Source organism: Calonectris borealis, chromosome 7 (genome assembly GCF_964195595.1).
Source record: "Calonectris borealis chromosome 7, bCalBor7.hap1.2, whole genome shotgun sequence".
Taxonomy (NCBI): Eukaryota; Metazoa; Chordata; class Aves; order Procellariiformes; family Procellariidae; genus Calonectris; species Calonectris borealis.
In genome coordinates, this window is record NC_134318.1 from 6,999,226 (window position 1) to 7,025,770 (window position 26,545).

A 26,545-nucleotide genomic window follows, 5' to 3' on the forward strand; every position below is an offset into this window, starting at 1 on the left:
AGTCCCTCGGTTCCCTTTTCGCCATTGATGTCCCTCCACCAGGCTTTCACTCATGCTGGGAAAACCCAGTCTTTTTGCTAACCCTTTGACACAGGGGCCATCTCCCACTAGCGTACCAAGCCTACTTCCCAGTGTTGCTGAGACTTCCTTGGGCTTTGGGAAATTAACCCAATCAAAGCTTATCTTTAATGCGGACAATACAGCGGTTAGGCAATAGTCCTTCTGGCTAAGAAAAAGCTTCAGGCACTTTCAACCCTCTATAGACTCCTTGAACTTGTTGCGGAGTATTCCCTGTTGGAGGGCCTCTCACAACTCTCCCAGACCACACTCTGCAGTCTAGATAAAGCATAGCCTTCAGATTTGTGTGTAGCACACCCACCTAACTACATGGTAAGAATAGGCGTTTACCTTCCTAACCCTGCATCACATACCTTTAGATTGGCAAGAACTTTGCTAACCATTCAGGTGTTGATCTACTATTCCTTCGTGGAGCCTCGATAAAGGGATACTTTTGAGGCCCATTACCTGCCTTGTGGGAAGAACAAAGGAGGAGGTTTCTGGAACAGGGAAGTCTTTTTCTAACAGCCGTAAGGAGGAGGGTCTTGCACTTTTTAATGCAGGCTTGCAATCCTCAGACACTAAAGTAACCCCTCCGAGTTGAGCAGGATGACTCATGGATCAGGAAAGCTTTTCAGACAAGTTTAAGATCTGCAGAATATAAGTGGAGAAGTAGTCCATGCAGCACACAACTTCAACACAATGAAGGAAGTGAGAAAAATCAGACTCTCCTTAGATCCATGCACAGGAGTTCACATCATGGAAATCTTAATTGACTGCACATATGCATAATTTTAAGATCACTTAGTGCCATGAAATACATTGAGATCACACCTGTACATTTATAAAATTAAATCTACGATTTCCCAAAACAAGTGAGCGTCTAAGCTGCCATTCAGAGTGTGTTCAGAAGCTAGAGAGCAGCTGAATTATTTCCAGTTACACTGAGGAGAAATTGCTTTTTCTTTTTAAATAGCCAAATGGATTGTACATGGGTGATGCATGATTTCCCAAGAGGGATTAAAAATATTTGGCCCTTATTTAACAGCTGTTACCCAAGAAGAGCAGAATGGTTTGCAGAACCAGGTTAGCATCACTTGTCTCATTCTGAATTTGACAGACTGAGAAGCTTAGGCACAAGGAGTTTATTTCCTTCACACCTCTCAGTGAGTTGGCAACAAGAGGTGGGAATCCTGCATCTTCCTGCTCCACTATTAGATGTTGCTACCTCTCAGATGTATATATTACGACTGGAACACACCCCACCGCCCCACCCCCAGGTATCCAGGGCTGAATGAAAGCATGTTTGGAGTTGCTAAAGTTGCATGGCATTCTGCGCTGAGAGGTGAAGGGCTAGTCCTGCTTGCAGAAGGTCTTTCAGATGCAACTTCTCCTCATGGCAAGATGCTTACCAGGCTATGGAGAGATACCTGTAAGCATACCTGCAACCCATGGCAACGTAGCCTCAAGTGCCGTGTGTGAAAACAACGCACAAAGCTTTTTGCTACAGGGCAAAACACACTGGCATTATTATGCCTAAGACAAAACAGAAGAGCTACTGTTGTGAAAAGGCGGCAAGCAAGGCTACCATGGAGAACGACAGGATGGAGACCCCTCACGATAAAGAGGACAGGAGAACAGAGCATCATGGAACCATGCAGAGGTTTCATTCATCTTGTTATTGAGATAAAGTGGAACAGATAGGCTGTGATCCCAGGATCCAGACAGACTCGCAGTATCAAAAAAGACAAGTGTGTGACATCACTTCTCAGTCTAAGTTTAACCCCCCTCCCAAGCCTGCTTTGGAGAAAAGAAGGTTATTCCTGGTGTAAACAAGACTCTGGTGGAAGAGACGAGACAAATCACGATACTGGGGAGGAGGAACGTAGGGTAATGGAGAAATGGAACTCACCGGTGGTCCAGGCCTGCCGTCTAAACCTGAAGCACCCTGAACAGACGGGGGAGGGTTAACAAAAACAAGGCAAGAGGAGAGGGGAGGAGGGTGAGGGGGAAAGGAGAGGGGAGGGGAGAGGTGAGTGAAGCAGTGACTTGAGACAAACATATGCTTGCAATAAACAAAAATTAAGATCTCAAGGACAGGTGATGGTACTTACAAGCAAACCAACAAAAACATAGAAACACTGAATACATATAATGTTGACCTGCAACTTTCAGATCCCCTTAAGAATGCAAATTTCCCTCTCTTGGTGCCACTAAGAAAACCTCTGAGGAAGAAGCTGCTCTGTGACTGGTGATGAAAAGGACAATGTGACAGTGAAGTTGAAACCTGCATTGCCGTAGTGGCGGGCTGGGCAACACAGATGAGACACAAGGCTCAGGGGCTCAAAGGCCTGTGGTCACGGAGGTATTTGCAAGCAGTGCGGAGCCATCAGCAGTTCAAGTTCCTACCAAGAAACCCAGGTCCTGTAGGTGCACACTTAGCCAGCTGCAGGCTTGCTCTACTCTACATCTCTTCGCCAGAGGAAGAGGTGAGGAGCCAGTTGTTTGGAGGTTTATAAAACAGGTGGCTCATCTTCCTGTGTCACCAGCACAGACTTACACCAGATTGAGATTAGCACTTTTCTGTCCGCTTGGCTCTTGCCCTGAATTTCCTCATCCACAAGACCTAAGTTCTGCCCAAGGCCCATCTAGCCCAGTGTCTTGTCTCTGACAGTGGCCAGGAGAGAAAGCTTAGGTAGACTGTAAGTACCAAATACTGAGTTTTCCTCCACTTGAGTATGACAAATTCCTCAGCTTGTTGGCCACACAAAGCAGCCCAAGGCTACTGCAGACAAACAGTGCTGAAATCTGCTGAAAATTCTGGCATGATGTCAAGCCCTAGGTCACACATGAAAAGGCAGCAGATACAGCTGTGGGATTTTAGAGTCTGTGAAATATTTCATATTTCACTTAATACAACTGCATTTAGTTTGACAGGCTGAAAACACACTGGATCAGGCATGGAAAAGCTTATGAAGAGTGTTAGGTAGCTCTGAGGAGGGATACAAGGTCCACAATATCTCTCTGATCTTACTAACAGCTCAGTAACGGTGCTTCCTAGTTGGCCAGCTGATATTGTTGATCCAAACACAAAATATTTCTAAAAGGACACTTCTGAGCCAGTCGTCCCCCCTCCACAGCTCAGGAAGAGTGATCGGAAAAGCCAAGGGACCGTGGTTTCTCATCGGGCTCACTGCTGTAGGAGAACCATCTAGCACATTCCCTGCCACACTGATGAGCTTGTGAGGGTAATTGCTGGGGCATCTTCTGCTCAGACTGTCACAGGGTTCCTTCCCCTGTCCTGATACCACACAGACTCAAGGGAATAACCGTTTACACAGAAAGCTTCCATTTGTGTTTCTCAGGGCAAAATGGGGCCTGGGTTTTTTCTTCTCACTGCTTCACTGAGGCACAATCCTTTGCATTTAAGCCTTCCGAAAGCATTGCTTTCTCCCCACCGGCTCTGCATGGAGCCACAGTGAATACAGTCATGATGGGCTCACTTGAGTGCCTAAAGTTAGACGAGAGGCATCCAGGCCCTGGAAAGTAACTGCTATATAGCACAACTAAAAGAGGAAAACATTTTACAAACAAAGACACGCACACTTCAGCCAAAGTCAGGGACAAGGGATCTGGGTGATCGAACACAGGCCGACAAAGTCACACAGTACACAAGATGCGCTTTGCAGTGCTTGTTTCCAGGCAGTATGTTCAGCAAGTGCTTTCTATGAGGAGAGAACCTGGGGGCTGGCAGAGCAACTGGGTGGGACTGAGTTACCACCAGTTCATTATCAGCTGTCAGCTAAGCCTCAGACAGTGAGTGAAGAGGCTTTTAACAGATGTGAGCTAAGAGCTTCACAAAGTCTTCAGGTTCTAAAGCTCCTCTAGCTTCTTCATAATTCTGCCAAAATTCCTCCTTGCTAAGCTAAGCAGTGCACTGACACTAGTCTAGTGTGATGGAGTTCACATGCAGGAGGGAACATCGCAGGCTTCTACCTCATCAGGGAAAGCATTGACTCCATTGCAGAATTGATGGGAAAGTATTGTCTAGTGAAGAAGCTGGATGCATTCAGAACCACCAAGCTTTTGTACAAAGCTCGGCCCAGGTGAGAAACTGCTGGGAAGGTGTTTCCTTTTTCACGTCCTTTTGACTTCTGTTTCTGGTTTTGCCCCATTGCCCTGAAGTGCAAAGAACCCACAAAAAGCTACTGCTTGTTTTTCCCAATCCTGCCAGAAGCAGGAAGAATTAAAGTGATCACTGTTCTATTTAACAGATCTAAAAGATGAAGGTTCTGTACAGAAATTGAGGCTTTAAGTTTAAAAAGTAAAGGCAGTTATTTATAGATCATCTCTTTCTTTGACTTTACATATCAAATCCCTGCATGCGTCTCCTATTGAGGGATCTTTTTACCGCTGATACAAGTTTGGCTCATAAAGTGCTGCTTGCTTCCTGGATACTTACGGGTAATCCCAGTGGCCCTCTGTCTCCTTTTTCACCCTGGGCACCCTTCTCTCCTTTCATTCCATCAATCCCTGCTTCCCCCTAAAGGAAGGATGGAGCAGAAAATAAACCCACCGTAACACCACTTATATAACAAACCTCCATTCAGAGAGTGCCGGAGCGGCAGAGAGAACACAAGAGGCAGCGGAGCAATGCTTTAGCCTGAAGGAGACCAGTATCAGCCAAATGATCTCTGTGTGAGCGCCTGCTTTAAGCCAATGGCAGCAAGAGGAGATTCAGGCCCAGTGGGTAAAAATGGTCACAGGCGAACTGAGCTGAGTCAGGTAAATGTAAGTAACCCGATAGGGTGGGTTTACATTTTAAGAAGTGGATTCATTGGAAGTGAATGACAGGTGTCTATAAGCTTTGGAAAAAAAAAATCATACCGAAATATTTTTGGAAAGACTTTTGTAAATGCAAAGGCATAAATTTCAAAATTTGGGAAAAAATTTCATCGTTTCTTTTCCAATGGTATTTTTAAAATTCTGTTTTATAAACTATAAAGCAGTATTAAACAAAATATTCCTTTTTCATAAATTCAAAATGCAACCCAGAGCTTTTTCCCCCACTCCTGTTCATAAGGCATTTTAAAACACTATCTTGGTTCCATTTTGAAACAGAAGCGTCAGAAGAACCAAGTTTGCACAGAAACAGTAAGCCTGCTTGCTGTACTCTTCTACAATTCTAGGACAGCACATTGCTGGCTTGCTCTACAGCACTCCGGTTTCCATACAGCCACGTGTCACTGCCCTACAACAGTATTTGGCTCGAGCACGTACCTGGAAGAGTTACTTATTTCTGACATGTCTGCAAAGGGTACAAAACACTCTTCCTCGCCACTACTGAAAGCCTCATTCCAAAAAGACTTATTACAAATTGTAGGGATGGAACAAAAACTTCCACACTCGGGACATCTCATTGCACCTGCTAACTAAGCCTACATGGATCCTCTGTTCAAGGAGAAACTGGTGCAGTACTTCCTCTGTCTATAATCCAGTCTGTGCTGTGCGAGACTTTCACCTGCGTTTGTTTGGTACATATTCCAAAGACAACTGCACCTTACGCAAGTTTCCCAGACACTTGATAGCACTTGCTAGTGAGTTACAGACAAGCAAGACAGATAACTGTATCTGTAATCAACACCTGGAGAAAAGATGAATCAGGATAAATATACCATCTCCTTTTGCACCCAAATAGCGCTAGTAACCAAATACTAAGCATAACCAGGAGAATTAAGACACTTTCCACATTTTCCAATCTTTGCCAAGAATGTCAGAGGAAAAACACCGCTCTCCTTGAACATTTCCACTCAAATATTTTTTCATTTAGGTACTGTTTTACAGCAGGCAAATCAATGGTGCAGGCTGAGCACAAACACATTTAGATGGAGATTAGAAAGCTTCTAATCATCAAGAAGAGTGAAGTTCTTGAGTGGCTTTACAGCAGAATTTACAGGGTACAGAACCTGGCTAATTTTAAGCTAGAGTTCAGTTACTTAGGATTGTATGACAGGCTGTCCATCCCGTTGTACAGACCTTCACCCTGCAGACAAAGATTTCAACTATGTTCTCCTGGGAAGATTTCCAAGGGCCAGTGGCTTTCCACTTCTCTGGGTGAAAACTGGAGAAAATTATCAGTTTTCTGGGTCATAAAATGAGAGCTGCTAATCCATTTGCTTCAAGAAAATATTCAGAAGTATTTGTCCTTTTACCAAGATGGTAAATAACATTTGCAAGCTAGAAGGTTGTTACTGAAAAGTTCTTGCACTTGAGACAGTCTAGTAGTATTTCAGGATGTCAAGTTTTGCAGCCTTACCTTGGGTCCTGGGAGGCCCTGAAGACCCTGTATTTGGGATGAGAGACAAAACATGAGTAATGATGTTTAAGGATGTGCTTTAAAATCCAGGTATCCCAGTTCAGTATGCAGCACAGAGCTTTCGCGTTCTGACACACTGAGGGCACAAATGCTTAGCCCAGAGGCCTCTTTATTTGTGTAAAGAGCACTTCATGTACTGTTCTCATTGGTAATGAGAAGGCTCTCGCCAAGAACAACCTGGCAGTGGGCCAGGCTTGCTATTAAGACCATTTTTGCAGTTGATCCCTTTAATCCCATCCATCCCCTCTTGCTAGTGTCTTCCCTTTCATCTCAGACTAACATAACCTTCTCTCTTTACCTACCCAGCCCATCGTAGCTCTGACCTACCCTGGGAGGGGGTTTTGGAAGTGATACTAAGCATGTTCCTGTTTCAATGCTGCAGTGTTTCTGGCTGTTTCCTCCGCCCAGAATCCTCCCCAGCCACTTCCCGCTCTATCCTCATTCCCAGTGCCTTGCTCCTCAGGTGAATCACTCAAAACTTACTGGAGGTCCTGGTGGGCCTTGGGGTCCAGGAGGGCCAGATATCTAGAAAGCAATGCAGGAGACGTCACTGTCATAATCTGCTGCCCTCAGAGGCGAAGGGGGACTGCTCAGAGGGAAGGCAGGGCACAGGGTGCAGCTGAGCTCTACTGGGCTTGGAAGCCTGGACTCCCCCTAAGGACGGCGTTAGGAAGTGGCAGCAATCCAGGACAGAGTGGCTGCGAAGCAGCAGCAGGACTCTGGGGAGCAGCAGTTGCAGAGGAAGGGGAGCAGTGAACTTTTTTTCAGAAAAAGGTCCACTTCCACTACTCCTCCACTATTCCTGCAGGGAGGCACAAGTCAACAGCTAGCAGCTGTTTCAAAAGATAGGAGAGAAGGTGGCTGGTCCCACACATGCAGAAGAGTGTATTGGTAGTCCGTGGGACTCCTTGCTGCAGGGTGCTACAAAAGCTAGGAATGAGCTTTGAGGTGAGAATGAACAAATTCATGAACCCAAAATCTATTGAAAAATATATATATGTAGATACACGCAGGTATTTTTCAGGAAATCCCTTCACCGCAAGTGCTGAAGAAAATATTTGTTAGGCTTTACATGATCTTCTATTCTTCCCTGGGCATTCATTATTGATTGCTTGTCCTGAGCTAGATTGTTCTTGTGTAAAGGAAAAGTAGGGCATCAGGAGCTAGAGGTGGCTGGCAATTCAGTCCCATAAGATGCTGTCCTCAATGAAGAGTGTGTCATAGGAGGGTGGGATGTGCTGGTTTTCAGCAGCACTGCTGCCAAATCATCCCTCCCCTACTGCCGAGATTGCAGAAAGAAAATGAGAAAGGTGACCTACCAGTTCTCCCGGATTTCCTTTGTCTCCACGCTCCCCAGGCTCGCCCTTCTCTCCCTGCACACAACAACAGACCCTGTCACCACCAGCTGCGCTCTGGAGTCTCGCTCCGTTGGGAGCCATCTGTGAACGACCCGTATGCTGAGAAGCACGCAGTTCCCCAGAGGAGGAGTAAGAACATACCATGTATTTCACAAACAGCTCACCTGTGGCTCTCCTGCACCTCTGCTTCCAGAGGAGACACCCTACAAAGAGGGAGGCCTCCGGGAGTGGTATCTCATGGCTGTGCAAGGAGAGTGCCACAGGACTTTCCTTGCCTTTCCCTAACAGCGGCCTGGTGCCTCTCTGCTGCACTACAGCCTCTAAGGGAGGGAGTGCAGCAAGCAGGTCACAACGGTGCCATGCTGCCAGCAAACTAGGCGTCTCGGCTGACTTAGGCACGCAGGCTCTGCGGGCAGCTGCCAGAGTCAGCACCTCCAGATGGCAACAGGAGCAGATGCCCAGCTGGCCCCCTGCCTGCTGCTGGAGACCTGACCTGATGGACATCTGGTGACACCCAAACACCTACCTCTAAGAGGTAGGGTAACTCTGAGGATCCCAAGATACTCAGCGCTTTGGGAAAAGAACCCTTGTGTGTTGCTCTGTGTTGTTTTCTCTTTGCCAGGCAGGAAAGAGCAGCCTGTCTTTTTTCACTCTTACTGTCAATCCTGGAAGTCCAATGGGACCCGGCAATCCTGATGGTCCTGGCATCCCTTGGTCACCTCGTTCGCCTTTCTCTCCAGTGGGGCCGTCAAGACCCTATAGATCAAGAAAGATTTGTGGATTTTTTGCAAGACTAATTCAGGCAGACATAAGAAACATCCTTGCAAGAGCTAAGACTGGCTCTGGTCATCACAAGAACACACTGGAAACCCCAGACAACTTATCAGATGCCTAGGGAAATGCAGGGCTTCACTAGTATTGAAACTGGATATGCAAATGCCTGAACATCCTCCTGTCATTGTGGATGTGGCGGTCTCCAGAGCAGAGACGGGGGCCTGCTTTCCCGCCTCCAACTTCTGCTCACAGTTATGCAGTTTGCTGGAGTCCATGCTAGAAATCACTCCCCAATAGCTAGCTGTTGTGACAACAAGAGTTTTGTCCTAGTAATGTTGTAGAGAGGCAGAAGCTTGTTGTATAAAACCCTCTTGACTAGTGCTGGGGACACAGAAGTTGTTACAGACTGAAGCTGGGAGACAGGGCACTCTGCCTCAGTTAGTGGCAGGGATGTGAGGGGTTACCCCATGCAGTTGTCCTCCTAGGGGGGCGTGTGTGCTGGGACCTCAGCTGCCTTGCTCACAGTCAGGCCTGCTTGCTTACAGTGGCCTTTCAAGTTTAAATAATATGCCAGGTAGCAAGCTGAGGAAGTGACACAGTGCCCAGAGAACAGGGCAGGCAGCTGGGGACAGCCACTCCAGCAAGATAGACAACACATCTGCCAGGGAGCCAAGACCTCGCTTCTGTATTGGTACACTTCATACAGCAGCAATAAGGTGCCTCCAACACCCACCTCTGAGATATCCAAGAAGTCCCAGGGCCTTGCCCCATAACCTGGATCGCCAGCAGTGCTCTGAGAGGCTTCAGTTTACTCACCGGTGAGCCGGCTTGTCCTGGCTCTCCTTTATCGCCCTTTTCTCCTGTGACCCCGATATGGCCTGGCTCTCCCTTTATTCCAGGCGATCCATCCTTTCCTGGCAGTCCGTGAGGGCCAGGGGGGCCCATTTCTCCAGGCTTGCCGCGTGGTCCCTAAAAGAAATCCACATAACAGAAAGTGAAACATTTACAGATAGGAGTAAGGTTACTCCTGCAGAACAACTCCCTGGCCCGGAGCCTCTTTCACTGCTCATCCTCTCACTCACAGTAATGCCATTTGAGGAGTCAGGGGCAGGACAAAGTAGATTTGCCATGCCATCCCAGCCGCTCCTTATAAGTTAGGACTTAGATAAACCATTAATGCTCATTTTTGTGAAGCAAAATACTTTTTTCCCTTGTGGGAAAAGCAACTGTGCAATGTCAGTGATAGAGATGGAACATACTAACTCCAGATAAGACCACTGAAGGAAAGAGCAATCCACAGAGGCACTGTGTCTTACCTTTTCTCCATCATGGCCTGGAGGACCTGGCAAGCCAATTTCACCCTGAAACACAGAATTGTTACTTTGGCAGTTTGAAAGCAGCTATTCCGACTCCTTCTGCATGGCATTGTAATGATGAAGGGTGGGCATCACAGAAATAGTCTGCAGGGACTCTGGTAACTAATAGTCACAGGAAAAAAAAACATGGAAAACCCTGTTGAAACAATACATTGTGTGACCACCTAAGAATTTCACCAGCCTTGTTTATCCTGACTGACAGTTCACGGCGCCAGTGCTACAACATAGTCCCCAACCAACACAATCTCCGCACAGAGATCAGTTCCCATAAGCTGCCTCCTAAAGGGGAGGGCAAGTAGAAAGGATCCTTCATCTTTCAGATAAGGCATTATCACTGTGGGAAAAGAGATCTTCACGATATTGTGCATGAGGAGGAGTGGTAGAGGCCAGCAGGACAGTCTGATAGTGCTAGACGGAGAATAGGAGCACTGGGGAGGGTTGGGGGGCAGAATTCAGCCTGGACCACTCCTGTGTTTCCCTTAGCTCTGCAAGCGCTGAGCTGAGCAAATACCTTCTGTCCTGGTGGCCCTGGAGGTCCAGCCACACCCGGAAGTCCTGGGGGTCCCTAGATAAAGAAAAACTCATTTTCAGATTATCAACAGGGCTTTTATTTTCATGTTTTGAAACCAAACAGCTCTTCTGAGTTTAAGGGGAAATCGCAGGGGAATTTTCCCAGGGACTCCTAAAATTGTATTTGCTTGGAAAGCCAAGCAATGGAGAGTCCTGAGTGAGCAGCAGAGAGTCCAAAGTGAGTTGTAGATAGAATCATAAAATCGTTTAGGTTGGAAAAGACCTTTACGATCATAGAGTCCAACCGTTAACATAGCACTGCCAAGTCCACCACTAAACCATGTCCCTAAGCACCACATCTACACGTCTTTTAAACACCTCCAGGGATGGGGACTCCACCACTTTCCCTGGGCAGCCTGTTCCAATGCTTGACAACCCTTTCAGTGAAGACATTTTTCCTAATGTCCAGTCTAAACCTCCCTTGGCGCAACTTGAGGCCATTTTCTCTCATCCTGTCACTGGTTACTTGGGAGAAGAGACCAACCCCCACCTCACTACAACCTCCTTTCAGGTAGCTGTAGAGCGCGATGAGGTCTCCCCTCAGCCTCCTTTTCTCCAGGCTAAACAACCCCACTTCCCTCAGCTGCTCCTCATCAGACTTGTGCTCCAGGCCCTTCACCAGTTTCATTGCCCTTCTTTGGACATGCTCCAGCATCCCAATGTCTTTCTCGTCACTATAAAGAAAATGTATTTCTTTACATTTTCATGGAAGAAAACGAAAATGACCACAGCTATCTGCTCCTGAAACTGAGATGAATTTAACAAGGTTTTCCCTTCCTATCTACAAAAGTATATTTTTAGATTAGAGATCATAGGAAACACTGTACTACTTAGATCCCAAGCACAGCTTAAGCAGAGCTAAACGGCACTAGTATTTTGAGCAGATTTCCTGATCACTCTCGACAGTCACCACTTTAAGGAGACCTAGGGAGCAGTTTGGCCTAGCAAACTGCTACTTACACCCATTTTGTGCTGCCCTGTCATACTGCATTTTAAAAATCCATCTTTTTTCCTAACCAGGTTTCTTCTCCCAAGAAGCAAAATACAGGGACACCTTTTCCCTTATTTTGGCTCAAAATAACCACTTTGCCTCTCTTTGTCTTCAAAGGGCTTGTAGTCACTGCTGTTTTAAATGATTGGTTTTGCACAGGACTGTTATGTCAAGTTATACTTACCAATGGTGAAAATACACCCTCCCCTCCCATCACAGAAAGTGTCCACCACAGACTGCCAGTATAAGCTTTCTTGCAAGACACCCAAGGCCTCCTTTTTCTCTGTTTTGGTCAGCCCCCCTTGCTCTTCTCTGCCCCTTCTGAGCAGCATGTATTACCTCTTAAATCAGAGAAATAAAGGGCCCGATTATCATTCAAGTGCCAAGGTCAGAAAGCAAGACGAGCTCTTCCTTCAGCTGTCAGCTGCCCCAACTGTAGCTCCCAGCAGCAAAGGCCAAATGTTTTAGCTGCACCTAAATTGTCAGGCCATCTGCTTAGGATGAACATATGGCTACTTGCTTAAAACCACACAGGAAAGCCAGAAACTCACCATCAAGGCCAAAGTTCGTATTTCCTAGAAAAAAGTAAAAAAAAAAAAAAAAAATCAAAACGGAAACCAGCCATTTGAAAACTAAGCTTTTTCCTGGGGGTGGTTTGTGTCCACTAATGTAACACTGGCCCAAATGAGCAAGGAGCCTACAAAATGATCAAAAGGAAAAAAAACAACTCTGAGTCCCTTGGAGCTGTTATTCTACGGTTTCTCCTATATCCACGTAGAACCCAGGCTAACCCAGAGCTGGGCACAGCTGCTCACTCACTGCACACCATCAGTGCACACTTCTGAGGAAGCTTTGCAGTCCTTTTATTCACCATCTACCCCAAGCCATGGCCCACTCGAGGGGACTCACATGGCCTCTATGTCCACACCAGCATTAATATATCAACTGAACAAGGCGCACACGTATTTACCAAAACACTATATGCAGTGTGGGATGAAGGGGACTACGGAACAACCAAGTACTTCCCTTTGCTGCTACTGCCGAGGAAGCAGATCTACATCGTTCCTGGTTTTCTGCATCCCCTGGGAAACAGTAAAGCACCCAGCAGTCACCTCATGGGACAGAAGGGCAGTTGCTCACCTGGAGAGCTTCACTGATGTTACCATCGTAGTCCATCATTTCATCCTTCCCAGGCTCTCCTTTGGGGCCCTGCAAAATACCAGATCTTTAGCCAGGGCTTGAGGATCGCCCTTCCCATGGGGTACTCACCCTGAAAAAGGGGTCTCAGAGGGGCCTGTTTCATAAGCCTCCAGTTTTTCATTTATTGAGCAAAGCTCTTGAAAGCGCATTTTATAGAGGAAACACTACCAAAGTGTAGCCAGACAAGCCCAGATCACCATACCATGACCATCACAGCTGGCAGGTCTGGTAAATGGTGAGGTTGAGGCCAGAATGCAGGAACTGGATTATCTGACTGATTGTCAGACTTGGGCATGCACCAAACACCCTCCTGCTGCCTTTTGCTGATATGCCAAGGGCCTGCGTTCAGACTGGGGTGTCCAGACCCACCTTCTCTTACAAATGAGCCAAACATTCACCCTGAGGTGGCTCGGGAGACTTTTTTCCCCTAAGGTTGGGGTGTCTTCTGATGAGGGCATGGAGTGGAGAAATGGCCTGTCTCATTGCCATTGCCCAGCTATAAGCACTTTTAGCGATGGTGAGAACATCTGACAAGAAAGCAGAGGCCCAATCGAGACTGTCAGTGTGGTCCCACTATCCTTAGACCCCTTTGAAGGGCCAAAACTCTTCAAGTGTTAGTGAAGGGACACCTACCCTTGGGCCCATGGGTCCCTGGTCTCCTGGTGAACCAGGTTCCCCCTGTAAGAAGAAGAACATGCTGTTAGCAAAGCCTATCCCTTCACTTGCTTGAACTCCAAGAATTGTTGCTCTCCTAGTCCTCTGAAACAGTCTGGGACTAGACAGCTCAGTTAAAATGCTCCTTTTCAGCTAAGTTTTGTACACGTAGGAAGAAATTTGCAGCTACTGAACCTGGAGCTGGGCTGTGCAGAAGTACTCTGTACCTTTTCCCCCCGTGACCCTGCAGCACCAGGCCGGCCAACGTCACCAGCTTCTCCCTGAGAGAAAGAGAAAGGGAAAGGGATGGGCTGTATTGCGTGGAGAGGGTGTGACTCCACTGCTGGCTTTGCATTGCCAGGAGGAAGAACTGCACCAGCCAAGTGCCCCTGCCATGCCCACACCTTCTCAGGTAACCCAAATCTCCTGCTGTGACTTCACACCAGGTGTCCTTCTCTTCTACCCAGTGCGGAGGGAGTATTCAGTGTGAAGGAAAGCACGCAATTCAGACCCAAAGTAAGCGCACAGGAGGGCTGTTCCAAGTACATATGAGGCGGGACCTCAGATTTAAGTGTTCTTGGTGTCCTTTGCCAAGGGGCAGGATTCTACTGCTGCTGCTCCTTGAGGAGGTAGAAGAGGAAGGGGAGAGGAGACTTGGAGGGCCTCCGTCCTGCCTCCCCATGTCCACCCTGCCGTGGGCACCAGAGGGACTAGAGGCTGTCATTGATTCTGAGCGACTGGTTTCTCACAGAGCCTAGAGGGGAGTTATTTAAACACAAGGAGGCTATTTTCCTCCCAGAAACACAGTTTACAAATTCTCTCACCTTCAGCATTTAAAACAACAAAACTAAACCACCCTGTAGAACCTGATACCCCTTCAGCAGGTAATCAGAGGCGAGCACAGATGAATGCAATCTTTGCCCCTTCCTACACACCTCGTGCTGGGCACAATCGATCCCTCACACCACACAACTCACCAGAGAAAAAAACACTTACTTTTGGTCCAGGGGGCCCGGGCAGGCCTGGAAGGCCAGGCTCTCCTTTACCTCCCACCAGAGCATTCTCAGCATTTCCCTTCTCTCCCTGTTTGCAAGGAAGAACAAGCCATGCATCACAGTTCAGTCTCCCCATCTCTCTGATTTCATTTGGCAAACTGTTGGCTCAGAGAGACAGGGCCCAAGACAAGGTCCATCAGCTGGCCTCTTGATAGCCCAGAAACGTCACTGCTCCAGAGCCACCAGCTGTCCAGGAACCAGCCTGGGGGCTCCACCTAGAGACCTGCCAGCAGTCACAGCTATCGTCACCCCTTTGGCGGCAGTGCTGCTGCTCAGCCCTTATTCCCCAGGGCCATATAAAGCTGCCTGTGGACAGACCTCATCCCCCAGCCTCCAGTTTGAACACAACTGTTTCTTCTACTGTTGAAATTGAGCTGATAAAACCACCTGATGATGGCTTTTTTTGGTATGTGTCCCTCCGGAGCTGTAGTCATCAGCCAGATAGTCAGCCCTGCAGACCACATCCTTTGCACAGAGCAGATATCAAGGTAGTAACAGGAAAGCTTTGCTTGCACTGAGTTGCCATTATACCCTCATCCTTTTCTGAAATGGCCACTGTCATTCAGTGCACTGTCCCCTTTCCCAAAGGAAAAGCAAACTGTGAAAGACTGACTTGAAAGGTACAATTTCTATCTACATCTCAGAGCACAAGGAAAAAGCCACAGCTTCAGAACTTAGCTTTAGCTGACCTGCCCTGGGTCTCTCCGAGCACAAGGCTACTCTTCCAACCCAGCTACAGCAGCGCAGCTCCCAAAAAGTCCATCTCTTCCTTACACATGGATCTTGGAGCAGGAGGGAGGCTGAAATGCCATGTTACATCTGAGGTCATGCTTTTAAAGGGGGACTATTGGAACACGATTCTCTGGTCATGTTCCCAGGACCACAGCCCCTCCCTCACTGCATGAAGGCAGGCGATTCCTCACAAAAAGGCATCCTTTGTGTGGCCCCGTCACATCCCTGGCTGGGGTTTCTTATGCCGACATCCAGCTGAGCTCTGCAGAACATGCTGCTGTATGCTGTGACCGTGACCGAAGAGTGCATGAGCTGGGCACAGCTGGCACAGGAGGGAGGAAGGAAAGGGGATGAGAGTGCCCCCCCCCCAAAAAAAATCAGAGAAGATACAGACCTTCGTGCCAGGGCGTCCAGGAAGCCCAGGGTCACCAGCTTGTCCCTTCTCACCCTGTTGGTAAAACAGACATGGTTGAGCTGTCTCTGCAGGCTCTCTGTCCTGGAGGAGCAGGCAAAGGATGAGCTGCTCCTGGTTTCAAACCCTCTTTCCCTTCCCCAGGGGATTTTATTTTAGGCATCCTCCAGCAGTACCTGTTCAGGCCAGTGAATGTTTTCTCCTGTCCTTTTGACTATCTCTGCAAATCATTGCCATTTCTCTCCAAAGGAAGGCGAGTGGGAAAGGGATCCAGGATCCCCCCTGTGCATCTTCCTTATCACTCTGCTCTGCTAAACCCTTTTTCCTGTCAGCCCTTCAGCACAGGCTCTCCCCATTCCATACATGCAGAGAAGAAGTTGTTGCCCAGGGCAAATTTTATTTGGAGTGCAGGGCTTGCTCCGTGCCCTGATAGAGTTCAGCTTGTTTCACAGAAATTGTTCACTGCTTGAGTCCATCCCAGTTTTCACACCTTCTCATTACACTGTGAATTACACTGCTTTACTTTGGCAAAGATCTCACAACTAACACTCCCACACCTCTCCTGAGGGGCATTTCCTGTTCTCGTTCCTCCAAATCCCAGTCTCATCATGCTCTTAAAAAAAAAAAGCAGCACAGTGTCTCAGTTAGCAGCCAAGCTCTGTGACAGGCAGTGGTGGTGCAAAGCAGTGAAAACGGGAGTGGCAAAAATGGCAAAGACAGAAGATGATGGTGCAAAACCCTTCATACAATGCACAGAAAGCAAGGCCTGCAGGCTGAGCTGCAGGAGGCACCATGGAGTATGGAGGATGTCACAGGGGAGCGAGCAATGGAGGGCATCCAGCACCCAGCATTCGCTTGGTGAAATGACTTTGCTTAGTTGACCATGACACCTGGGTCATCTTTTGAATATTGAGGCTCAATTAGTGGTCTTTATGTGGAAGTTAAGTTCTGTTCAGCCCATTTCATCCAGCTACAGTGTCCTGTTCGGGAGTGTGCATTTTGCCAGGACAGAGAGCGATATCAGAGGTTTCTGTTACCATGAAGAGATGTTTCAAATGCATCATCAGAAAAAGGCGTGTTCTTACCTGCAATCTTCACACCTCACACCTTAACAACTTGTACAGATTACAAAGAGCAATTCAAAACCTCTTTCCCCCAGCAGGTGCCTAGCTCTCTCCACAACAGCAGCACACCAGATCAGCAAGGCCAGCAAAGAGTTCCTCTTAGTGCCATGCCATTACCTGCAGAGACTGGTGCCACACACCAGTCTCGTCAGAGCTCAAGGGCACACATCTGACATGCAGGGGACTTGCATCAGTACTCCAGGAACAGACATGCACTGGTGGCTCCATGGAAAATAATTAACAAGCAGCAATCTTATTTTTTTTAGGCAATTCTAGAGTGCAGTGACCCCTTTCTCTAAAGTAATTTGGCCTCCAGCCACCTGTGAGGCCCCCACCCAGCTTTCCTCCCCTGCCAGAGCATGCACGCTGCTGCTGTAAATTAATGCTTCTCTCCCTGGAAAGAAGGGAAACATTTGCAGGACCTCATACCCAAAGAACAGGTTTGACCTTTGGGGGTTTTGTAAGAATATCATCTCTAATCCTGTCCCAGGCCTCTGTGAATCCCTGATTCTGCCTTGCTCAGCTTTTGGTATCCTACTTTTCATTCAAGGGCTAGTTTTCAGTACACATGCCCATAAGGCCTGCTGAAAACATCCTGTGCTGCCTGAACGGTGATGTACAGAAGCAGATTTCTTGAGGAGGGAGGTCAGATTACTGAATCCCTGTTTAGGGTGTTATTTCTGGAGTCAAAAGATGCAGCACTGTCCTTAGTCGTTCCCCAGGACAAGACTACATCCCAGGCATCTCACGCTGCCCTGCCTGCCACCAGCCCCCCACCTCCTGCAAGCAGGAACACGCAAACACACTTCACCAAGGGGGGCAAGAGCCAGGAAAGGACACATAATCCCCTGCAAGCACGACAACGCAACGCAAAGCAGGCTCCCGCCAGCTCCCGCTCGCAGGGAACACAGCACAGCACTGCCAGGACACCAAGCCCAAACACGCAATGTCCTACCCGCTGCCCCCTCTTCCCTGGCAAACCTGGGGGGCCCATCCTCCCTGGGACTCCAGGATCTCCCTTCGTGGGGAAGAAAAGAGACAGAGAATGTGTCTGTTATATGGCTGTCGCATGCTGTAACATAACCCAGCGAGCCTCAAACAAGAGGAGCCAGCTGTTCAGAAACCAAGCCGGCTGCTTAGTGATGGAGAGTGATGGGGTATTTTTGTACCATGCCCGCCAGCAGAACTCAAACCAGGTCACACTACACTAAGACAAGGGAAATTGTGCAGGGCAGTTCACACGGTGCATGACAGAAGAACAACCCCCTGCAGTAACACGGGAAGACTTCTGGTGGACACAGAAGTACTGGGAGGCAGAAGGGGACGAGGGAAGGGGGAGAGGGAACGTACTTGCTAAGCAAAAGTGTGCTGCGCATATTTTGGGGAGTAGGGAGAAAAGGAGGAAGGCAGCTGGAGGGTATTCCCATCAACACAGACATGAGCAGGAGGGAGGGAATTTGTTTGCAGAATGGCCCCTCTCTCACTTGGCATCACCGTATGCTACTACCATTTTGCTTACACTGGCAGTTGCCATTAGGGCCTGGATTTGGGCACTGGGAAGTACAGAGCCATTCCTCAGCTCCCCCAGCTGCTCTGGGAGGGGAAAAAAAAAAATACACAAACAAACCAGAAGTGCAGGCTCAGAGCAAAGCCACCTGAGCGTACCTTTTCTCCTGGAGTCCCGGGCTCGCCCTGGAGAGGAAGAGACAAGAAAATAAAGTGAAAAACCAGGAGGAGAGAGTACAAAACCTCCTACAAAACCGCTATCAGAGTGGAGGAAAGAACATTAATCTATGGAGGCCTTGGGCTTGTAAATAAGGCCATGAGGATGTTTTAAATACATATTATTATTTGTGCCTGGAGCTTGTTTTATCTTCATTAGCCAGCTCCAGCAAGCCTCAGACAAGAGGTTTTTATGAAACTGAGAAACCACCTTGCAGTATTTCAAGAGAAGGTTTACCAGATACAAGAGAGCATAAGACAAGACTCCTGCTGGCATTAAGGAATTTGCCTACTCCTAGCTCTGTGCGCACAGGAGCAGAGCAAGGCTGCGGTTGCAGCTGGGGTGGGGGGGAGGCTGTGTTGATACAGGATCAATGTGGCTTCAAGGAGGAAAACCCTCCCCACCAGCCCTGGAGATAACTTCTTTATTTCTGTCTTTTTTCCCAGCAGCTGGAGGGAATCAGAACAACAGGTCATTGTCTCATTGCACATCTCGGATCCCCGGGGTAACTTCGAGCCCCCTAAATCTGCAGCTGGCCCTTTGCTCTGTTGCCATCCCGACACTGCTGTGGAGTATCGCCAGCCTCTCTGCCCAGAGAGGTGCGGAGTAGCAGGGGTGCTCCTGGAGACGGGTCTAGCATCTCTGGTAACAGCAGTTCTGATATTCCCCTTTAGTGGGAGCTGTCCGACCATTTTCCTGTGCCTTATGCTCTCCTAACTCCAGCCCTTGCTCTTAAGCGTGCCCTACTTAAGCCATTGCAGTGTAGTGTAAAACTGACCTTCATCCCTGCGGTGGCCATCCCGGGAGCACCCTGGCAGAGAGAGGAAAGACAGGAGCACCTTGTTTGAAATGACTCGGACACAAACTTTTAAAAACAAAACAGTATCAGCCAGTGGAACTAAAAAGGCAAAATCCACATCTTTTCCTTTCCAAAACTCAGAAGTGATGCTGTAACACCACACTGCACGCATCCTCCTTCCCTGTGCAGGTTGTTCACCTATGGTAGTGGCTCTGCTTTCCAGAAAGCTCCTCCAAAGGCAGACATCATGAGCACAACCCAGTCAAGACAACCAGATTTCCACCCCCCCGGTTTTAGTCCTGCAAGTGAATCAAAGGTCAACAAGCAGAACAGTATCAAATAACTGAGGAATGCAAAGACAGACTGAGGACCAAACACCCAGTTCAGTGCTTGATCCCAGATATATCAGCTCAAGCATCCCAAGAAAGGCCAGCTCGTACCCCAGAGCCTTGGTCTTGCTATTTCCCCTCATTCTGTTTTTATAACAGAAGACAAACCCTGCAGTAAAATCTTTTCAGGAGAGCTCTGAAGCCAGCCACCTTAGGGGAAAAAAAGACTTCCAAGCACTGCAATTCAGGCGTCATTCTGCAGCGCTGAGCAAGCCACCACCATGAGACCACGGAGTCCAGCCTGCCCTGCAATCCCAGACAGGTGCTTCGAAACCCCAGGAGGCAGCTGCTCCCACAGGAACAGTCACGTTTCCCTCGACAGCACTGATGCAAAAAGCAGGTCTTCCCTATCAACCCTTTGCTCTAAAATCTCTGTATGCCCTGTGTTAGTATTAGTTAGGTCCTCGTGAAAAGGTCCAGTTACAAAAGCAAATATGGGGGATAACAAGGGTCTAAGGAGAGGGGAGGAGGTGAAATAGTGTTAGAAGGTGGGAAATGAGAGGGGTTGGGATGTAGCACGTGAGGCAGAGAGGACTGGGAGCCAAGTTCAAAGTGAAAAGAGCTTGGAAAAGTTCAAACAAGAAGGAGTGGGGAGCCAGAGAGCAGCAGGATCATACCTCTCAGCTTTCTGAAACAGAAATCAGGGACAAAGCTAAAAAACACAAGGACAGAAGATGGAGATCAGGGATTCTATGCAATAAAAGGGGAAAAAAGCATTCCAGATCGTCTCAGGGGTCAGTAGGTTTTAGTGAACACGGGCTAGAGTCATGAAAGGGATTAAGTGCAGCAAGTGGCTTGGGTTAGGCTTTCACAGTGCATTTGGGATGCCTGTTCCTCATTCTTTGGCCTTTAAATGGCAGTGAATGCAGATGATGTTATTTTCTAGTATTTATCCTAAAACTGCCAGGCACACACATGCAGGCTTGCTCGCACGCTGACCCTGATTCATCGCTGCGTTAGTCCAGGTTCACACTTGCATAACCCTACTGATCGCAGGGGGCTAACACACATCGCTGAAAGTTGCAGCGATCACTTGGGACCCCGAATTTACAAAACGCCAATTCCCTAGAAACGTTGGCGATTGGCCGCTCTCACTAGCATAAAGCATTAAGATCCTGATGTTGCAAGACAGCATCAGACTGGGCATGCCATTTGCTTTGTAAAACACTTCTTCTCCCACCATCTCCTTCATAAATTAGGCCCTATATTTTGCAATTTAGAAGCAGAAAGAATTCAGCTGAGGATAGTCATTGACCAACAGACACACACACAAATCCAGGTGATGCTTGTGCATCAGGGACAGTCGAGTGGTACAGGTGAGATCAGGCAGACAAGCGTCACTCCGCTGATGACAAGGTACCTTAGTGCCATGTCTTCCTGGCAGCCCTGGCATGCCTCTCTCCCCCTGAAAGCAGAGCAAGAAACACAGAGAAAGAGAGCAAGAGACACGAGATGAGTCCTCCCAGGGCTCTGTGAGGAGTGCCCGGGGCACAGGTGATGAGGAAGCCTCCTGGGTGAGATGGGGCACAACCCGTTTTCCCCACTGACTCTCACCAAGCTGACTGCCCTAGCCAGGGCCATTTCCCACCAGCGGTACCTCTCAAGCCTGTTGTGTACAGCAGGACTGACCCTGCTGGAGTGCCACAGCAACAGTGCTGGGAACAAAGACGGTTTCTGTATCCTGCTACCACATCGCACGCCGTGGTATTCTGCAGGGCGTAGGGAGGCACTCAGTCTGCAGTGACTACAGGATGAACAAACTTATCTGGAGAAATAGAGAATCCAAGGGTTGCCTTGTATTGTTAGCCTGAATTTTACCGGGTGGTAAATGGAAAATAAATCATCTTTAGGCAATCTGCTTACTGCTGTTATTTTGTTCTGGGTGTTTAGTCCTTGCTTGGAAGAACTGCTTAGCAGGGATATATTTATATGCTTTTTTTAAAAGCACTTTTTGTAACTGTGGCATCCTGTGGTCTATATTTTGTAAAATACTGTCTAATACCATAATATACATGACCTACGCAGTGTGAGCACTTCCTACCCTATGCAGGATACTTAACTATGGTATTTTCAGCTGTAAGGAAAATGAAACAATGATTACAAATGCTTTGTACTGGAGAAGAGGGGACCACTCCCTGACCCTCCTTCTGAACTGTGCTCCCTGTTTTTTTTTTTCTGAAATGAGACCGAGCAGAGAAGACCAATGCTTTCTGCTGGGAGGCACCCACACTGCTCACAGAGTCTGCCCCCACAGAGCAGCCCTGCACGTGAAAGTAATTCCCCATCCCAGAGACTTTCCTGGAAGAAACTGCCTGCCTGAAGAGCTGTTTAATTATTTAGCCCTGCAAAAGCAAAGCCACCTCAGTGAGAGGGAGCAAGGTAGCCCCTTACAGGGGGCAAGTTACAGAGCAACCACACTACCCTGCATTTTCTGATGATAGCCTCAGCTTGCTTGCACAGCCCCCACTAGTACCGGCAGGATCACACAGGCACTAGAGCTAATTAGAGAGCAGGAGCAACAAACTTGACACTGCATCATTAAAGAGCAGAAAGAAACTCCAGAGCCAAAGCCAGAGAATAAGCAGCAAAAACAATTCTGCTGAACATCTTTAAACCCTTCTGTATTTGAAAGCCATTATAATACAGTAAGTACCCACTGGGCTGATCCCTTTGTGATCCCCCGGTGCCCTTTGGGCTGCACGGGGTGCCATAGCCAGGCAGCAGCAGCCCACCAAAACCGGCACTGGAACGGTGCAGCCAAGCCAGAAGATGGGAAACATCACCAAAGACAGATATGAAAGGCAAAATGCCCAGCGCAGATCCCCAGGAGGCTCCAAGAAGGCAGTCAGCGTCTCCCAGCTCTCCTGAGCTTCACGCTGATTTAGGAAGTACCTCCAGGCTCCCCAGTCTCTCTGGAAGAGTTAGGCTATCCTTCTCCCCTCCAGCACAGAGGAGACCTTCGTACTCTCCCCCTACACCTGGTGTAAGCAGCTTTATACCCATTCGTGCCAATCATGACAGAGCATGTCCCATGCTGATCAGCTCGTTAGCAGTACTGGCTACAGGCTGCCAATTAAAACGGAGACCTTTCCTTTTTTGCTCCTTGCTGTGAAAGGCAGATTATGAGGGGGTTATTGCGCAAGATTGTGGGCAGTTTTCTTTATTGCTCTTTCCTCAGAGCATGAGAAATAAGCCTCATCCTAAAGACCTTTCAAAAAAAAGGAAAGAAAATGTCAGTAAAGCTGAATGTGATGACGAGGCTGGGGGGCAGTGAGTCAAATGCTTATTCAAATGACCCAGGTGATCACACTTACTGGTTGTCTAATAACCTTCATGGGACACAAATATAGACCTCAATATGATCAAAGGACAAATGGTAGTCACAGAAGACAGTAGCTAAGAGAGAATTTATCTTGTGCTGCATCTGTCACTGGGTGGGGAGAGGTTATTAAATGAACAAGGGGTCTGTGTGATGGTCTCTTCAGGCCTGAAATGTTCTTCACTGCCAGCAAAAGCAATGATATGCTATGCAAAACTGGTCACTACAGCTAAATTATGAATCATAGTGTTTGTCCTGGGCTCCTCAAAACAGAGAGAAGGTAGAATCTAGCCCAGGTAATTGGATCCAAAGTTGGAAGCATCAAAAGCCTTCCAGAGTCCCAAATGATCCTTCTAGGTAGGAAGATGACAGAAAGAAGCAATTTCCAAAGACAACAAATGCACGCGCTGTGCGGATGTTCAGGAGCCGCTACTGGGTGATGTCTGGCTGCTGATTTAAGGGTACTTCTGTACTTCCATTTCAATTCCTTTGAGCAAAGAAGAAAGGAAGTCGAGAAAAAAGTGATCCTGACAATAACAAATGAAAGTCTGTGTGTGAAGGAAGAGGCTGCTATAGGACGGGGGACGTGGCCCTTTGGAGCTGCAATTTAGTGCCACAAAAAACGCGGCAGGTTTCATCTCCACTCTTTATGAAGTGGGATGAATAAGGGCACAAGAAGCTAGAGCATGTCTTCAGGGTCGCCCTGAGTCAGTGCTCTCCAACCCAGAACAGAGAAGGGCTGTGGATGACCCCGAGACATCACTGGAGACTTCCCCTTTGCCAGAGCCTAAATGAAGGGCTGATCAGCCCTTGTACATGGGTGCAAGCAGAGCAGATGTCTGCTAGCAGTGAAATGTGGGAGTATAAGCAGGGGTGGAACACAGCTTCTCCTTCCAGCCTTTTCTCCCACCCAGGCCACACTCCAAGTTCAGTCCTCCAGTTCAGCTTGATGGGAGAGCACCTGGCTGTTGAGACAGCAGTAAACTCCTAACCCTCAAAAACACGTTAGTTCTGGGTGCCATTCTGCTTTCATTTACACGGGCACAAACCAGAAGCGATGCCTTTGTGCTCGATGGAATTAAACTGATGTGAAAATGGACACGGCAGAACCTTTGGACTTTACATGCACTGCATTATTTCTGAGGAGGTATTGTTTTCTTGTAGGAGGACAATTGCTGCTGTTCTATTCAACTATTAACCCAGAGCCTGCATTCCCAAATAACATTTCTTTAAACTCGATGTAACACATCCATGTTAAGTTCTGAAGGGGCCTTTTCTCCCTTCAAATAGCAATCCACCCAGATGGAAAAAATATAGAAAGTGTATATGCTGCACAATAAATGAGATGCATGCCACATACTAAATACTTGAAATGTATGTGTCACTGTTAATGCCTTTCAAAATATTACAGGACCACTCTTTTCTCATGATGTTTAAGATGTATGGCATGACACAGTATGCTCTGACTGTCATGAACACTTGCCAATGTTGTAATGTTTTAAGCACAGTCTACATTGAGTAATATACTTTAAATATATGGGTACAGTAAATTTAAATCAAATAGATAACATCTGGGCATAGACCATATGAGCCTGTAAAAAGTGTCCAGAAACAGACAGAAAAGCCTAGTGCCAAACCTCAGCCTGAGTTGCAGAGTTTGAGTGGATTTGATGCGTCAGCTAACCAGATTTTATGAGGAAACCCCAACCCAGCCCATCAAATGGAGAGATGTAACAAATCATTAGCAAGCTTCATAGTCAGAGAAATGCTTTTGGTAAGAATCGAATTCCACCAAATGGATAAAGGCTGCTTTTATTGCCTGAGCTTGGAGTGTCTGCCTGTGGTTAATCAGAGCACAGATGTGTACTCCATTAAATACCCCACAGAGCTGCCTCAGACCCAACTTCCTCTTACAACCCATCAGCCCAAGGAGCAGTATCTCCCAGATGAGCTACCGCGGTAGAAAACCGTATTTCTCATGCCTACCTTTATGCCAGCGTCCCCTTTTTCACCCTGCCCAGCGAAGAACAGAGAGGGAGGAAACACAGAGAGGGACAGTGAACATGAAGTCAAGCAAGCAGTGCAATCGTAACAGCGAGGGCCAAAGAGAAAGTAGCTGAAGTAGGTAGAGCGCGATAAAGGCAACCCCAGGCCTCCAGAAAGAACTGGCTCCTGATAATAACACGGCACCAGCCTGAACTCTGGCTGCAGCCCACCCGTCCCTGGGAACGCAAGGCAGTTTACGTTGCTGGAGTGGATGCTGGAGGTCGCCCTTACTAATGCTTCCTACATTTTTTGCGTGTAGACAAACCATCAATCCGTTTCATGGACCAGAATATCCTCATTCTTCCATGCAAAAGCCTCTAAAGGCTGGGTCAGTTTTATTCTTTAATGAGGGCTTGTGCAGGGCTGCACCAGGCTCTGGTTCAGGACAGCAGGGAATCACTCTGGCCAAAAATTTCTCAGACCCTTTACACAGGAGCAAGTCTTTCTGTTTACATGGCTCATACCAGGCTCCAGAAAACTGCCTCCAGCCCCCGACCCTCTGTATTCCTTTAGCACATCTCTAGGCTTGGGTGCCACTTATCTGCCCTTGGGAGACAGCCCCACTGACTCTGAGTTTAAGGGTTACCTTGGGGCCAGTAGCTCCAGGGAGGCCATGTGCACCGGGCAGGCCTGACTCGCCCACCTCACCCTGAGGAAGAGAAGAAAGAAAACGGAGGAAGAAGCAAACAGTGAGCAGCAAGAAAAGGAGCCTGTGGGATGCCTGAAAGGCCAGCAAAGATGCGAGAGGCATGTCCTGCACAGAGGTGCCTACCACACACCAACCTACCATTCTGGGTCTCTCTGGGAGAGGAGCACCATTCTGCATGAAGAAAGATATTCAGGGTGCAAAATGTATGGATTGAAGGGAACGGTCCCACGATCCTGTATCGTATCAGAGCTAACACCTTTGCTCAACTCTTTGCCCTCTTTTCCCTTTCCCCTGACCCGCTCACCAGGGAGGATTTTCTCCCCTACTTTCATCCATTCCTTCCACCTTTCCCAGAGAAAGGTCACAACCTCAGGCTCATTCCTCTGAGATCTGTGCAGGCTCTTTGCTTGGTAAGTAAATTAGCCAGACAAGTTGTTTCATGTAAGAGGAGCTCATAGGAGAGGCCCTCGCCGCAAAGTCATTGCAGGGACCCCCTCACCGCCCGCCCAGCGCTCACACAACAGGATGGGCTCTTAATGGAAAAACCGACGGTTCACTGGAAGAAGAGGCAATAAATTGCGTCTGTCTGCAGGAGTGGGCTGTGGTCCGCGGGGGCTATAATTTCCACTTCCTGACATAACAAAAACTTCTCAGTTTATACAGAACTAATTAAAAAGCTCTCAGGTCTTGCCATTTTGCTCGCAGAGCACCCATAAAGCAACGTGGAGATAACACGGGACACAGGACTCCCGCCTGCTGGGAACATTCGCCTTCCCCTTCTCCAGCTGACATCTCTTTAGCAGTATCTCTTCATTCCCCCTCTCCCCTTTGATCTTCCTTTGTGTCTTTTCCCTGTCTCTCTTTCTGTCTCTTCATTACACCCTCTGGGCTTGACAACCCTGATGTTAATTAGCTGCTGCTAAAGACATTCGGGCATTGCC

At 48.0% G+C, this 26,545-nt stretch overlaps 1 protein-coding gene across 1 annotated transcript in view; it reads right to left on the bottom strand.

The window, feature by feature from the left end:
- Positions 1 to 26,545, bottom strand: part of COL13A1 (collagen type XIII alpha 1 chain) — a 53,249-nt gene that overhangs the window by 12,048 nt on the left and 14,656 nt on the right. Inside the window, exons 12-27 of the mRNA XM_075154165.1 lie at positions 19,181 to 19,213; positions 18,345 to 18,371; positions 15,538 to 15,591; positions 14,353 to 14,439; positions 13,584 to 13,637; positions 13,336 to 13,380; positions 12,643 to 12,711; positions 12,054 to 12,077; positions 10,453 to 10,506; positions 9,882 to 9,926; positions 9,382 to 9,534; positions 8,449 to 8,547; positions 7,753 to 7,806; positions 6,917 to 6,958; positions 6,374 to 6,400; positions 4,520 to 4,600 (exon numbers count right to left, since the gene is read on the bottom strand). Of these exons, the coding sequence (XP_075010266.1) occupies positions 4,520 to 4,600; positions 6,374 to 6,400; positions 6,917 to 6,958; positions 7,753 to 7,806; positions 8,449 to 8,547; positions 9,382 to 9,534; positions 9,882 to 9,926; positions 10,453 to 10,506; positions 12,054 to 12,077; positions 12,643 to 12,711; positions 13,336 to 13,380; positions 13,584 to 13,637; positions 14,353 to 14,439; positions 15,538 to 15,591; positions 18,345 to 18,371; positions 19,181 to 19,213 (948 nt within the window). The remainder of the gene's footprint in view (positions 1 to 4,519; positions 4,601 to 6,373; positions 6,401 to 6,916; positions 6,959 to 7,752; positions 7,807 to 8,448; positions 8,548 to 9,381; positions 9,535 to 9,881; positions 9,927 to 10,452; positions 10,507 to 12,053; positions 12,078 to 12,642; positions 12,712 to 13,335; positions 13,381 to 13,583; positions 13,638 to 14,352; positions 14,440 to 15,537; positions 15,592 to 18,344; positions 18,372 to 19,180; positions 19,214 to 26,545) is intronic.